General features: G+C 43.6%; 1 protein-coding gene across 6 annotated transcripts in view; it reads left to right on the top strand.

Moving 5' to 3' along the window:
• Window positions 1-16460, top strand: part of RALGPS1 (Ral GEF with PH domain and SH3 binding motif 1) — a 423133-nt gene that overhangs the window by 377004 nt on the left and 29669 nt on the right. For 4 of the 6 annotated variants that reach the window (XM_075579013.1, XM_075579010.1, XM_075579011.1 and 1 more), the window contains 3 exons: window positions 7002-7128; window positions 9421-9572; window positions 15113-15164. In XM_075579013.1, coding sequence (XP_075435128.1) covers window positions 7002-7128; window positions 9421-9572; window positions 15113-15164 — 331 coding nt within the window. The remainder of the gene's footprint in view (window positions 1-7001; window positions 7129-9420; window positions 9573-15112; window positions 15165-16460) is intronic. The other 2 variants (XM_075579016.1, XM_075579015.1) reach the window with 1 other exon arrangement.

The following is a 16460-nucleotide window of genomic DNA, read 5'->3' as shown; positions in this document are numbered from 1 at the left end:
ACCTGTTGGTGGCCCTTGATGAATAGCGTTGCCCACCCCTGTTGTGTAGCGAGACAGTCAAAACCTGCTCGTCTCCCCAAGAATGGAAACTCCTGATGCGGATTGCTGGGAATTGCTCTTCTGGCAGCTCAGGGGTTAACTCAACAAGCCATTATATTTTCATATTTTCCTTTGCAACCTAAATAGGTAACAACGCACAGAAACAACCTTTGTGTACATAGTAACCAGGAACACACAGAAGCAAGCTTTAGGAAAACAATAGACTGGACACGCGAACTTAACTGTTTTGCGCCGGTTTCAAAGTTCTTGCCAACGTTAAAAGGAGAAGTTTCCCCTGCCCCCTTATTTTTTTTACAGGGATGGGAAGCAGGGGGGTCTCTGGGATGAAACACGCTTACTTACAGCACCAGGTTCTTACCACTGAATTATCATAATAATCATAATAACTTTATTTCATAGAGCGCTTTTCTCCCAACAGGAGTCAAAGCTTCACAATTACAGTATAGCGCGCGGTACACAGGAATGTTAGACATAGGCCCTGCCCCGCAGAGCTTACAATCTGTTTTTGGTGCCCGAGGCACAGGGAGATAGTGATTTGCCCGAGGTCACAAGCAGCCGACACCGGGAATTGAACCAGGCTCCCCTGCTCCAAACTCTGTGTAATTGTTTTCAGAGTCATTGTTTTCAGAGTCAGTGTCTTTACTCATGGAGCCGCTTCTCAAAAAGGATGGAATCACTGGTACTGTCCCCTCCAGGGGAAACAAAATGGAGGTTTAAACCAATAGCAGTCTGCGTGAGATTTAACTACCAGTGGCACCTTTGCCAGTAATTATCTCAGGAACCAGGGGGATCCCTGGAGCTGAAATTAGCACAGTTCTGCTGTGCTCAGAGGGGGAACTGCTCCTTTGAATGTTAAAGATGCACTAATTGCCCTAAATTTTGCTGCAGAGGCAAGAACAGCTAGCATCTTTCCTTTCAGTGGTATATTTGTGGGGCATCAAGTGTCCTTACCCTCCTCTTCCAGCTTCTACAAGAAACCCATTGCAGTCCATGATTTATCATTGGTGAAGCAGTACCAGGCCGCTTCTCTTATTTTACCGCAAGGAGGGACTTCAAACACCCTCAAACCTCACGGGTTCAGATCCTGGTAATGCAGCTTGAAAGTCGAGGGTAAAAAGGTCAGGGGAGGATACAGCTTCAAAAGTATAAACTTAAGTCCACATTAGTTTCATAGCTTGTTCCGTGCTGCACATAGAAGGGTCCAAAGCTATTCCTTGAAACATGAAAGAAAATGCCTCTTACATTTGGCAACACGTGCAATACATATTTTACTAACTGGGCACACAAGAAGTTAATTGCCTCTACCTATAGCAAGTGGCTGTTCCTAATCCTTACCTTCAAAGCATGACGTGGTATTTCCCACAGGTAAATGTAACGGTATCCGGCTTGCTGTTCTGCCCCTGCAAGACTTCCTGTGCCCTGGCAATGTGATTGAGCTCTATTACCTATGCAAAGGAGCTGGGATGCACGTTTCTCTTTGAGCAGTCCTCTATTTTCCTCGAACAATCCTGTAAATGCTCTGTTCTATATATGGTAACCATACAACCATTCATACACAGGTCTTTTTGCAACCTCATCTGCTATAGAACTGTGTCCATAAAGTTCAACCTTACGTTTAATTTAGACAAGTGAAACACTCATTCTATATTCGTTGTACAGTGCATTGATCCAGAGCAAAGCAGGGATTCTGTAGTTTAGCTACATACTCTATGCTGGAGTTCCACTCCAGAACAATCTCTTCCATACAACACTTTCTGTTTTAATACCACCTCAAACAGCGACATTACAATTACCAGGGAATACCCGAGTTAGAGAGTGGCGGGGACCATTTGTGTATCGGAGGAATTTCACTGTGACACACCTACTAATATTAAATATTATTCTGTCTTTAAAACTGGGGATTTTTACAACGATTACACCAATATTAGAATCTCCAATTGCAAATATTCAAATAAACAGCATGACAGGCTTGGCACTACATTAAGACAAACAACATGTATTATTAAAACTCAGAGTTGCTGCAGTAACTGCTCAGAATCATTAATCATTGAACTTGCTCCCCAAGAGGTGTCTAATGCACTGAACTTGTTAGAAACGATTGTTTCACACTTGTCACTGATACACTGAACCTTTCACTCAGCAACTGTCGAAACAACTCCTGAAATGTTCCATTCATTTATAATTCATGGTTGCCATTGTGTTTTTTTTTGTTTGCTTTTTCAACTGAGACACAAATTAATTATAGGTCAGTAGGGCATATGATGATAGATGTATAGCATCAGTATTACGTATTCCTTTGCTGACACACATCTGATACAAAGAAGCACGTTGTAGGATTATTTGGTAGCAAATGAGTTACATTACTATACGGTATATATTCTTAAATATCTCCTTGACTGCAAAATCTTACAATCTAAGGCTGCGCTTATAGTGCCGGCGACGCGACATCGCGGCAAAACAAATGTATTGCCGCCGTTGCGTGTGCTTATAGTAAGCACGACACGACGGAGCGAACTTTTGAAGCCGGTCAAAATTCTGAACCAATCAATGGCCAGGTCGCTTGCGACGTCGCTGCAAAGCGAAATACAACTTTCGCGGGTGGCGACGGGTGACGTCATCCGTTGCGCGCACTATAAGCGCGGCCTAAGTATGAAGCACAGAGATATTGTGACCTACCCAAGGTCACAACAAGAGCCACATTACGGAGTGGTGCTAAATGACATCTTCGCACCACTTAGTATATATGGCCATAAACCTCAGCATTAGGCAACAGGCCACATAACTGGTTATTTATGGGTCACTCTGAGTGCAACGTTGGTGCAAGAGAGCAGTATCAGAGATATGATGTGTGCATATATTAGAATGACCAGACGTCCCGTTTTTTCCGGGATTGTCCTGACAACAATTTATTTGTCCATGTCGATCACGCATGTGCGGCCGGCAAGAGCTGATCCTGCGTATGCGCCATCGGCTCTTGCCAGCAGGGCTTGTGTGAATGGCCCATACCGACTGCGCATGCACTGCCGCCAAGAGCCGATTGCGCATGCGCGGACGGGAAGAGCCGATCCGGCCCATGCGCAATTGGCTCTTGCCAGCTGCACCTGCGCGGTCAGCGTGGGCCTTTCGTGCATGCACGACTGTTGTCCCGGTTTTTCACTGGGAATAAATGGTCATCCTAGTATATATTCTATATATCTTCTATGTACAGCGGCATCCATGTTCATAGCACTTCATAGCAGTAATAAATGTGACATAATGGGAATAAGTGCTTAAGACCTAAAAGTAAACATTAGGAAAAAGAGTCCCTGCCCCAGAGAGCTTACAATCTAAGAGGCAAGTACTGTAGGGAGAACTTGCAGAAATGGTAGGAGGGTGTTCTGACAGTGTGTCTGCAACAGGAAATAGTGGGTACATATGAGATGTTTGGAGCTACTCATGCTTCTTTAAAGAAGTGTTTTGTAAGATGGGCCTTAAAGTTGGAGAGGAAGGGTACCAGTCGGATATTGAGGGGAAGGGCATTCCAGAGGTGTGGGGCAGTGAGTGAGTGAGAGAGGTTTTAGGAGGGAGAGGGCTTTATATAAAGAAGGGGCAGAAAGAAGACAGAACGCAAGAGGCGAGTTGGTGCATAGCAAGAAATTACAGCTACGATATAAGGAGGTGGGTAGAGGAGTTTATAGTCAAATATACCCACAGCAGAAATAGGATCTATTTATTTGACAAATCTGGTGCTGTGCTCTTTAACATCTAGATGTAACCTGCACATGAAGCTGCAACAGTATCTCAATATATCAGATGAAAGATTTTACATTGGATTTATTGATGGTGCTTGCACAGCTCATCTGAACATTTACAGTCAGAAGGTTGTCGGAAATGTGGCACACGGTAAGCAGGGAACGCAAGACCATGTGCTTGGATGCTTTCCTCTTGCACATGGTAAGCAGGGCAGATAACTGGGGGGGGAGGGGGTAAAGCGGGGACAAGTGTCCCTGACTCGGGCCGGCCGATCGCAGAAGTTGGCCCTGGCCAGCTGATCCCACAAGTAGCACCCGGCTTCTGTCTGAGCCCAATTTCTGGACCCTCCCCCTGACGCCCAGGGTTCTGACACTCACCAGAAGCATGTACCTCCCCCTCCCCAATTAACAGGCTGCCAGAATTTCCCTCCTCCCACCTTCCCCACATGGTCAACAATCTGCCAGCACATCCCCCTTCCCTCCGTTCAACAACCCGGGGATCAGTTCAACACGTCAGGCCTGGGCCCTGGGAAAGCTGTCGGTGGGCCTGAAGGTAACCCCCTATTAAGTGTGCTGTGAAGTCTCTGCCCTTTGAAGATTATTTAAGTTATTCAAATGAATAAAATCTTAAGCGCTGGAAAGTTGCTCCACAGTTTATTGATAAGGTTAAGGGTGTATTGACAAACTGTCACTAGATGTCATCCATGGGCTGGTGAACTTCTAATTCTTTAATTCTTCCTTATGTGTTTCCCGCAACAGTTTGAGCAAAAGTGTGTTTTTTTGGAAATCTGACCTTTAAGCTTGTTTCCTAGTCTGCTTGCCAGAGTGAGTCACACATTGAGTGTAAGAAATGAGATTCTTTATTCAATGCATAAACAAGCCGAGACACAAACTCAACAGCTCATTCCATGGCTACACTAAAATCACACATCTCCAGAATAATAAGAATCAGTGTGTAGTTTCTTCCTTCCATGGATGTTTTTTTTATTTTATTTTTTTAAAGGTCCTCAATCAGGGAGCCTTGGATTCTGAAGGAAGTGTGTCAGAAAATGGTCAGGTGACTGACCCCATCCGTTCTCATAAGTGGATCATCGAGATAAAAGATGGTGTATTTAACCAAGCGACTTCGTGTTTCGTAACGTAGGAAAAGCATAGTGTTCTCAGGAAATGCTTCAAAAATAGAAAGGAAAGCAATAGATCGTTATATTTCAGGAACATTATTAATGCATCGGTCGTCTTGGACAGAAAATATCTATTCATATACAGTAGTTACTACTGTACTTTGTCAACAGCCAGCAAACGGCATGGTGTTCTAGTAGCCATATTGTGCTGGAGATGTGTAGGTTTGTTACAGGTTGTGATGTCTTTTAAAGTTTATAAGTGTTAACAGGGTGTGAAGACATCCCAAGTCTCTTCATGTGTTGTATTGTACATCTAAGGCTGCATCCATAGAAGCACCGACAGCGCTTCTCCGCGCTGAAGCTGAGGCTCTCCTGCTCGATCAGGAGCGATTGTATGGACTTGCAGGCGAGCCGGCGTGCGCGAAAGGGAGGTGGAGCACTGACGTCATGGGGCCAATAGCCCGCGAAGCGCCAACGTCGACGTTGTGATTCTGCTTCGCTGTGATTGGAGGTTTTCAGCCAACAGCGTGCTCAGATACAATTTCTGATGTCGGCTGAAAATCCCTGCGCCTCAGCACGCCTGCGGACGCTCGCGGAAGCCCCCTCTCAAGACCTCATTGAGGATGACGGGGCTCATTACGGAGCGTCCGCATGGCTCAGCGCTGTCGGTCCTTCTATAGACTCAGCCTAAAGAAGACCTTTTTGCCGTATAAACATATTTTCTCTGCATATTATATCACTATTATTTCTTACCATGTTGCACCGTAACAATAAAGTCAGGGAGGCCATTCTGCCAAGTAATTGGTTTAATTGGTGAAATACATCCTAGTACGGCTCGTAACTATGTAACCCTTCGAGATGACTTAATAAATGAGACCAATGGACAATCGTTTCCCTCTACGCTGCGAGCCTATTTAGCAGTTACATGGTTGAAACTCCTCACTGCACTAAGGCAAAGGGTTACAGAGGCAGAAAAAGTAGTCAGTTTGACTTCAGTTAATTGAAAAATTGGGTCCTGGCAGTAGTTCTGGACGTTGCTGGCAGATATAATACTTAGGAGGAGATTGAACTCTCTAGTGCTATCGGCAAGAGATCAAATTAGTTTAGTATCAAATGAGACAACTAAATGTTTCTAGAGCGTGAGGTTCATATTACGTTTCTCTGATGCATTTAAACAATATATTAATAAAGCAGCATTCCTCGCCGCACTTTTATTACTTTTTGGTTCAATATATGCAGCATTTGAGTACCTTTAATGAAGGCTAATTACCTAAGCTGCTGATCAATCCGTTCTCCTGTGATAGATCAGCGAATATCCTGCTCTCTTGCTTCACATAATGGCTGCTGTTGAGTCAATCCTTCAGTCGATGTAACACACCAGCTACAATGTAACACACCAGCTACAATGTAACACACCAGCTACAATGTAATACACCAGCTACAATGTAACACACCAGCTACAATGTAACATTGTATTACTAAGAATAACATTGTCTATTGTTACAGCTTTCAACTCAGCCACAGTCTCCTGCTAGGAACATTGCAACACTTTCCCGTTTGTGATGTTTTGTTGCCAAACTCTTGCACTGCTGTGGAGGTGTTAAAACGTGCTATAGCAACCATAGGATATTCAGTATATTAAAATTCATAAAAAATGTCAATAAGAATTACATTTTTCTTTTAAATTCAGTAAGTATTAACATATGCTACAGAACTGGTTTATTAAAAACAAAACACATATACCGTAGGGTTTGAATGTTTTGCTTCTTTAGTAATGTAGCACTAAAGTACAGACCAACCCATAAATCTTGCTGGCCACTTTTGCAGCTATGGATTCCACCAAAGAAAATTTGGGGAACTTTGGGTAAGACTATGCAACATTTAGGTTGGGATATACGATTCACATTGTGTATAATCATTTTATATCACTGAAGGACGCGGGCGGCACTGTATGTAAAGCTGCCACTTCAGGAATCTCAGACGCAGCTCGCTTTTACAGTAGGGGTTAGGTTAAACTTGTCCGCCCTGGCGTGGGAAGCATGTTCTCTGTACTGTTACGGAATCAGCACAAGATGATCTCTATCGTTAGGTCCCGCGGAGATGACGGCGACTTTGAGATACAGCAGGCGACCAACATGCCCAGACGCTTCAGTGGCAGCCAATCTCCCAACACCTCCTGTATCCCGACATAGGAAGAGCCACAGCCTGGGAAACAAGTGGGTGCTCAGCGCTGTCGCAGCTCTTCTCTTTCTTAGTTGTTGGAAGCACTTTAAAACCCTACTTTTTGCTGCGCTAATGAGTTAAAAGGACTTCCCTGCAGTAAGAAAGGAGAGAAAGAGAGTAGGGGTTATGATACCTTTTATTGGACCAACAAGTAGTTATGGTACAAGCTTTCCAACCTCTCGGGGTCAGTGGCACCTGATGAAGGACCGTGAGAGGTTGGAAAGCTTGTTGGTCCAATACATGGTATCATACTCCCTCTCCCTCCTTTGTTATTACATGGAAGAAAGGACCAACACGGCGGCCCACCCTCCAAGGACTTCTTTGTAGGAACAACTAACGCTGCCTCGATATCAATCAAAAAGAATGTGACATCCTTCAAATGTTTGGAAATATATGTTCTCTGGATAGGGTTCTTCTCTCTCTTGATTTTGGCTGCTAGCTAGTCCGGAACTAAAAAGTACATTATAGAAAAAGGATTTTGGACCACTTTTACTCATTGGTGTGGTTCGGGCCCTCGTGTTTCATTTACATCCCTTTGCCAATGTCACATTTGAAGGCGGGTTGCACCCTTTTTAGAATATAGGCAGTCTATACAAAATACATATATCTAAAATAAAACTTCTCTAGAAGTACCCGAATTATGTACGGTATATTTTCTGTAGCTCTTAAAGTCAACTTTGACATTTTTAAACATATTAAAGGAGCAATCCAAGCAAGCGAGGTTTTTATGGAAAATCTGGAGCTGACCCCCATTTATTTCAGCTCCGGGGACCCCCTGCTTCCCGAGATACAGACCTCCGCAGGGGGTTCCGGTATCTTGGCAAAGTTTAAAGCCCCCCTGTCACGTGGGCCAATAGGAAGCCGCACTGAATGACGTCACGGCTTCCTATTGGCCCGAAGGGTGCGAGAGCTTTGAACAGCAGCCATTATGTGATCAAGGGTAGCCGAGCGAAGCGTCTACCGGCACTTGCTTTGGAGGTAAGTAACTATGGAAGCAGGGGGTCCCCATAGCTAAAATTAATGGGGTTCAGCTCCGGATACTTCAATACTGTTAAAATGTTTAAAAAAACCGCCCGCTTTGATTGCCACTTTAAATAAAGGCTACATTTTGAAGGTGATTGCCTGGCCTTTCCATATTCATGAACACCGGGAAACCTTTACATGTGAGATCAAGAAACATGATAATGTTGAGATACATCCCGGACATCACAGTACCGTACGAGATTAAACACACCGTCCCCTTACCCACTGGCACTGGTACAAATGTGCACAGCAGCTGGGTGCAACTTTTTCAATGAGCTCATTATGCTTCCCAACTAAAATAACTTCCACTCGTTAAAAAGAGCCCCCCTTATAGAGTGATGTTTTCTGATACAGGCAGAACGATGATTCCGCACCTTCCCGCTTATTTATTTGACTAATATACATTTTCTGTCAAAGCAACGTTACTAATGCCAGGAAGCGGAGTTTGAAACCCACAGCAGGGAGCTGTCTATATGGAGTTGACTTTGGTTTGTGTAATGTCTGAAACTGGCCTGTCTGGGAAACGGCAGAACCCTTTTTCCGATGTGAAATACAGAAACCATTTGTATCAGAGATTAGAGCAATACTGTATGACATTATATATCTGTATCCTAACCCCCTGGCTGCCAGAATGGATGGCCATAGCCAGCCATTCTGGCAGCAAAAGGGGTTATGATGCAGATTAAGACCCATTGCTGGCTGCACTGGCAGCAAAGGGGTTAAATTGTACCGGCTACGCTTCCCGTTTAATGCTAGTTTGAAGCTCAGAGATGCAAGCTTCGGAAATAATCAGATATCATTGTGGCAATGTTTAGCAAATAACAAACTCTACATACCAGGCAGCAATACACAAACAGGACAGGGTTACAAGTGTCCTAGTGCAGGGGCGGCCAACTCCAGTCCTCAAGGGCCACCAAACAGGTCAGATTTTAAGGATATCCCTGCTTCAGCACAGGTGGCTCAGTCAGATTTACTGAGCCACTCATTGAGCCACCTGTGCTGAAGCAGGGACATCCTTGAAGCCTGACCTGTTTGGTGGCCCTTGCGGACTGGAGTTGGCCGCCCCTGCACCAGCGTTTACCGCCACATTTAACCTCTTCACTGCCAAGCTAAACGATTTCAGCGCCCCATTTTACTTTGGCTCATTCACCTGTACCGCACTCATCAACGCGTGTGACATGAATGGCTTTCTATGAAGTGTGAAATGTGAACATGTTATTGTCATATAAGCACATCTGGCTTCTTCTTTTCCATTTACCCAGTGTGATGTGTCAGTTCAGTGTGGTTGAAAGTAAGAGTGCTACATTTCCATCAGAGAAACCACGCCACCTGCTGGATGACAGTGTCCTAGACTCTCAGAGCCCTGTCAGGAATCACACACTGAACTCTGTGTTTACCAATGGCATTTCCATAGGTAAGTGCTTTATTTATTTTATTTCAGGTTATTCATTTTGACGGAAATTAAAACATCTTCATTTTAGCGCTTTGTCATTTCTTTTGTTTATCAACATTTGTTTAAGCCATAGTCTTGAAGGAGCAGCAATCCCGGGCACATCGTTTCCCATTTTTTTTTTATTGGCCGCCTGAGCAAGCCTAGACCCTGGTGGCCATATTGTTTCCCCGGTGGACTCCCGGGTCCACCTGGGCTTGGTGCTCCTGAACCAGGAGTTCCCCAGACATCGTGAGCCCAGCACTATGCTTCAGGGGGATAGAAATAATACGTTGTAACAATACAGGATACGGGACAAAGATTACGTACTATAGATTTCAGTGACCAATACTGAGAAAGTTCATTTGGGTCTTTTTATTCTGCACAGCAATAAGGAAGAAGGAGAAATAGCTGCACTCTTCGTGTTGAAAAGATCCTCAGATTATTTGTATTCAAATGAGACCAGTAATAGCACAACGTTTCGGGGCATGTCATTGAAAACAATATTGGAAGAGGAGTGCAGAGCAAGTACTTATCTTTGTGATCCCTTTTGTTCTTTAACCTGTTCATAGTATGACAGATGGTATATCATAGTGGGACGGAGGTACATTTGTAAATGATACTGCAGCGTGCGGTATCTGGGGTCCGTTTAGGAAAGCAGCTTCCCTACATTGCATTAAAAGGTTTGATGTAAAGGTACCAATGAGACTGAGATCAGTGTACACCAGGGATGCTCTACGCCAGTCCCCAAGGGCCACCAACAGGTCAGGTTTTCATGATATCCCAGCTTCCGCACAGGTGGCTCAGTCTTCGACTGATTGAGCCACCTGTTCGGAAGCTGGGACACGATGAGAACCTGACCTGTTGGTGGCCCTTGAGGACTGGCAATGAGTACCCCTAGTGTACAGTATAAAAGCAGTGTCTCTGTGTGCTCAAGTGTATATATTTTATGTTTGGTATCATTTGATCTTATCACACACGCCCTAAAGATTAATTTCTTACGGACCTGCTTCTGCACATCCTCTCTGACACGGACCTACTCGGCTAACGCAAATGTCATTTTATATATATTTTTTTAAGCGATCACCAAACAAAGTGACTGGTCGGAAGCTGACCTGTAAACTGCCAGTAAACATAATTTTCTGAGACATTTGGGATAAGAAAGTGAGACCGATGCTGATGTGTTTCCAGACTGTATAGGCTTTGGGGAAACAGAGTGTTGTGGGAAACAGTATTACCTATGCGCTACATAACGCCTGGTATTTCTTCAGCTGGTGAGAGCGTACGATAGCTGTAACTAAGACACAATATTTTAATGTAACATTCTTAGCAGTTAGGTGACCGAGACTTTCTTTCTCTGGCTAAAAATAACATTCAATGGAATAAATATGACTTCAAAGGAGTGATATTCCATTAATCTTGATACCACCCATTATTGTTGAAATAAGTTTGGTTGTTTTCCAGTAGAAATGTTAATATCTCGTTAAGACGAAAGTAGGAGATTGAATTTGTAAAAGTTTAATGTTGTGATGGTGGAGGTGTGATAGAATTGTTGAACGCCCCCTTTTTTTTATGCCACTAATAAGGGACTACAGAGACCGATCGCTCAGGAGAGGTGGGTTGCCATATACAATACAAATAGTTGTGGAGAAAGTGCAAGGTGCTCAGCTTGTGCAAACCTCCACTGAAGGGATGAGGGCAGTGCCGATACTAAAGCTCTGGGATACTCGAGTACATGATACTTCAGAGTTCCGGGGGACGTTGGTTATTTACTTTATCTAGTTGGCAGATCCTAAAAGTATAGTTTATCCAATAATCAACAAAACAAACTACAACACAATATGTCCGGTACCACTTTAAAGATGTAGCTTTGTAATAAAATAAGCGTTTCAGGCTAGTCACCTTAAAAAGAAAAACTATGATAAGGCCAGAAAACGGTGTGCTAAATGTACATTTTGAGTCTGTACGGTAAAAATGTTACAGTATTTGTTTTTTCTCGACATTCTTCTTTTGAATCGTCCTCTGTTTTTGACCAATGCCCTAGGGCAGTGGTTCCCAATTTCAGTCCTCAAGTCCCACCAACAGGTCAGGTTTTAAGGATATACCTGCGTAAGAACAGGTTACGCAATCAGTGGTCCAGTCATTTTGATTGAGCCACCTGTTCTAATCCAGGGATATCCTTAAAACCTGACCTGTTGGTGGGACATGAGGACTGAAGTTGAAACCCACTGCTGTAGGGAACTCCTGAGGTAGAATGTATACTTCTAGGAATGTAGTAACAAAGATGGGAGAGGGAGTAGAGGGGGTATGATACCTTTTATTGGACCATGTAAGAGATGTGTGCAGATACATTTAATGGAGACTGATTAGGGTGAAATTATATCTTGGCTTTATTGAGCCTGGTCATTTATCCAGGCAAAACATACAAAAACAACAAAATAACAAACCCCTATCCCTTTGTAAGGGCTAACTTACTTCCCCAGACCCTAGTGCCGGACTGGAGGGATATTCCCATTACCAGCCTATCACTCCAAAGTCTCAGGAAGTACACTTGCAGGTGGCCCTCCATGTCAGTCTCTGGCAGGTTCCTGGGTCTTCTGTGTCCAGGAAATATAGGTCTCTGGGTGTCTTGATCTCAGCACAGCATTTGTACTCAAGACAGTGTCTCTGTGCAGGCTTTTCTGCTCTCCTGTCAGCCCAAATGTGAGCTAAGGAATATCTCCTGCTTCCCACATCAGGCTTTATCTAAGATTCCTAATCAGCCAGGTGGAGTCGGGTTGATTGCCTGTGTGCAATTAAGCAGCACACTGCTGGATTTAGAGGCAGTTTCTCTCAAACAGTGATAAGTCCCTGTTACAGACCAACAAGTAGTTGATATGTTACAAGCTTTCCAACCTCCTTAGGGTCCTTCACCGGGTATGGTGAACGATCCTTGTAGGAATACATTGCAAATATACCTGTCTTTACAAGTGAGCTGAAGACCACCAATCTTATGTTAAATTAAACAGACCCCATGCTAGACGTTGAATGAACTGCACAATGAGACAACACAGGGAGAACTTCGAAATACACAATGGTAGCAAGGGCGATATATTTGTTCAATCAAAAACATTAGAGTGGATGAAAAATGACAAACCAATAAAAACAACTTGTCTGTCACTGTAGGGGTTATTCGTTACACTGAAATAGTGGCAACCAGGACACAGACATTTTAATGTAATTAATAACTCCCTGTGAGTAGAGATGTAGTTCAGGTGCTGTTCTAAATTAGTCTAAACACTAATAAGATTTTAATCAAAAATGGTTTATCAAGTGGATATCCAACTGAGATATTTTGGCCTATGCATCAGTTATGGAGGTAATATTTCATAAACTATTAAGCCATAGTAAGTTTAAGCCATGTATCAGTTTCAGTTTAGTAAGATGCTAAATAAAGGGAGATGTTTTAAGTAAGGTCGTGAAAGGAGAGTTCATGCCTGAGTCAGGCTGTAGATTTGCACTGTCAAACTGCTTCTTGGGTTCTTTGCTGCTATGAAGCCGAATAAAGTACTCCATTTACTTACTTAATTGCCTTCCTGTGGAATCATTAGTCATTTACAACACTTACCATCCGCCCTGATGCATCAGTGACCCAGTAAGAGTACCATTAGTTTGAGTGAAGGACCATTTGCATGTTAAAGAGCAAACCTAATCCTACGTGTCCTGTATATTTAGGCACTAGCGCTATGCTCTTGGTGTGGTTAACAGCAATATGATAAAATGCTGTTTGTTATTACTTTGAATAATACAGAATGTGCTGGTTATGGTTTTACAGAAAAGCCACCTTTGTGTTTTATATTTCCAATGGAAATGAGGTAGTTAATCCATATCTTGACGAGACCTAATTTAACAAGACAATGTTGTTTAAAGAGTAGATTTCAGGGCTTGGCAGGTCCATGATTCAGGGGTTCTCATCCCTTTTTGAGCACAGGCACGTCTGGAGGATTTTGAAGACTCTGGGTACCCCTACTCTTCAGACTGCACACAACACTTCTTTCTCGCACGCAACAAATTCACCTTCACATGCACAAACCCACCACACTCTCCCACTTTTACACACACACACACACACACACACACTTCATACACACCATTATTCTCAACACACCCCACTTACCCCCTTGCCCCTCTGTCAGAGCAAATTCCACCCTTCTTCTCAAACCACTCCCTTCTCACAGAGCACATGCATCACCTTTCTCCATCACACGATCCATGTTCATGGCAGGGAGGCTGCAATCTGCCTTAATTCATCTGTCCCAGGCTGAGAGAGAAGAGCGAGTAGAAGCACATCAGAGCTTCTCAGTCTCCATGAGCGCGAGATGGGCTAGCTGTGCAGAGTGCTTTTCCCCAGATGGTTGCAGCACCCTAGTTGAGAAACACTGCCATAACACACAGATCTGTATAGTTGTATGTACATCAAGTTTTGATAAGGATCTTCATGACGTATGGAATAAAGTAAAGGGGGGAGTGGAAGACTTGGGCGTTGTCCATGCTGCCGAAGACCGCGATCACATTGCCTTAAGGCATTGATCGCGTCTATAGACCGCGCAGGTGCGACAGCAGGATGGACTGCGCGTTGCGCAAGGAATCAGTTGAATCTGAATCTGCGACTGGCAGGTCACGTGAGCGGTTCGCCCATTGAGGGCGAACCAGCTCTGTGATGTCAGACACGCCCCTAGATACGCCCCCCGACGGCGCATCTACCATGTCCTAAAAACGCACCCGCTTCACATGGGTGATGCGCACGCCTCCGGGCTGATGAAGGCTGTATGGACTCAGCCTTAGAGAGACACACTGTGAAATAATTAAATAAACAAAAATTAACCAATAAATTGAGCAGAAAAAATGACCATGATTGGTCACCAGAACTTAAGTGAGATATGTTACTCACAATGCTGGCACTAAGAGCCTGAGTAATAGTGATTCCTACAGCGGTAAGGCACAATTCTCTCCCTACCATGTTCAATTTGTATCCTTAAGCATCCTCCGATATTCCCTTAGTTACAGTTGGAAAGACTATGATTGGTAAATCCGGCTACTAAAGGCAAGAATTCAGCAGCCAGGTGAACACTTGGTGGGGCTCTTACAAACTGAGCCTTTTAATTTATAGAGGGCTCTGAAACACGTTGCATTAAAAGAAAACGGTCTTGAATCTGAATCTTTATTCACATCTTAATAATAATAATAGCATGTTCTTGTAAAGCACTGCTAGTTTTACATAGCGCATTACAGAGACATTTTGCAGGCACAGGTCCCTGCCCCGTCGAGATTACAATCTATGTTTTTGGTGCCTGAGGCACAGGGAGATAAAGTGACTTGCCCAAGGTCACAAGGAGCTGACACCAGGAATTGAACCAGGTTCCCCTGCTTCAAACTCAGTGCCAGTGTCTTTACTCACTGAGCCACTCCCTCTCCCTTAATAATCGTGCTTTGTGTCTGTCATTTTCCTACACTTTGTGTTGATTGATATATTTCCTGTTTTTCAGGGAGCAGTGAAAGCTCAGAATTCAGTGAAGAGGCATCTTCTGGACTTGACAGGTATGTACCAAAAATGTTCTCTGTGTAAATGACCAAAATAAGATGAAAAGTTGCCAGGTTTAAATGCAATGAGATTTTGAGTGTATGATTTAAAATTAATTAATCCGTAGCCTTCACATTTTAAATCTGATGATGATCCACACTTCGAGATCACAATTTGCCAAAAATGTTTCTAGAGACAAGAGAATTACCATAAGTATAAGTCTGTTTAATGTAAATTCATTAATTCCTCAAATGCATTCAGTGTCTTCTGAACATGAAATAGTGCTACGCATGGCTATCGAATATTTGCCCTAATTATAAATCTGATTAACATACACATATTTAGGCATGTCAGTCTTCAGCTCAGATTTTGTACAGTAGGTAAAACCAGACATTTAAAAAGTTCTGGTGGATAAAAAACAAAAAGATAAAAACCCTGCACGTACAGTGTATGGTAAATAAAACTACCTCTTGTGGTGCATTTGCATGTCTCAGACAGGTCTGCAACGCTGTCTTCCCCCATTATCGCTTAGCAAACAGTGCATCCACTGCAGCCAGGGATTCTGGGTAACGACATGCAAATGAGCACAGTGTGTCACCTTTTACTTCTTATCCATTTTAACATAGACCCCTACCCCTGCCACATTATACAGCTTGTCAGCACAGCCTGGGCTAAAGAAGTGCAGAGCCAGTAACCCACTCACAGACAGAGAGTTCGAACTTTCGGGTCACATCAGTGCGAGGCTGGTTGCTGGCTCTGCAACGTGAAGCTGGTCCGTCCGTTTAACCAGGCACTAAAAAAATTATGGTGGGTAAAAAAGTAGGTAAAGTGAAACTAGTATGAACAGTAAACAAGAGAAAGGAACCCAGTGTGGGCACTCTGCCACTGGTCTGGGAGACCACTGCTACTCTGCCACTGGTCTGGGATTAATAAAAAACAATTTTATCTACATTGAATAAAATAAAATAATAAGTGTTAAAAACAACAGGACGCGAATGTGATCCTATTAAAAGTGCTCTGGTGAGCAGTCTGGGTCAATAAGGATCGCTATGGTGGACCGGGTAAGACTGTCACTGCTAAGTCTATCCTATGAACAAGAATAGTATACTTAATACCCCCACACTGTCAGGGGAACAGGGGGTAAATGGTATAACCACTAAACCTATTGGGTTCTATGTGATATCTGAGCACTGTAACTTAGTTGAATAGTGCACCCTGCGATCACCAGCCTACGAGGATCTATGGATGGTATAGCATGCCCGGTGAACACTTAGTTGGGCCCTTACAAACTGAGCAGTTTGTAAGAGTAGGAG

This window comes from Ascaphus truei, chromosome 21, assembly GCF_040206685.1.
Source record: "Ascaphus truei isolate aAscTru1 chromosome 21, aAscTru1.hap1, whole genome shotgun sequence".
In the NCBI taxonomy this organism is placed as follows: Eukaryota; Metazoa; Chordata; class Amphibia; order Anura; family Ascaphidae; genus Ascaphus; species Ascaphus truei.
Note: the sequence above shows the minus strand (reverse complement) of the source record. Positions and strands in the feature narration are given on the sequence as shown.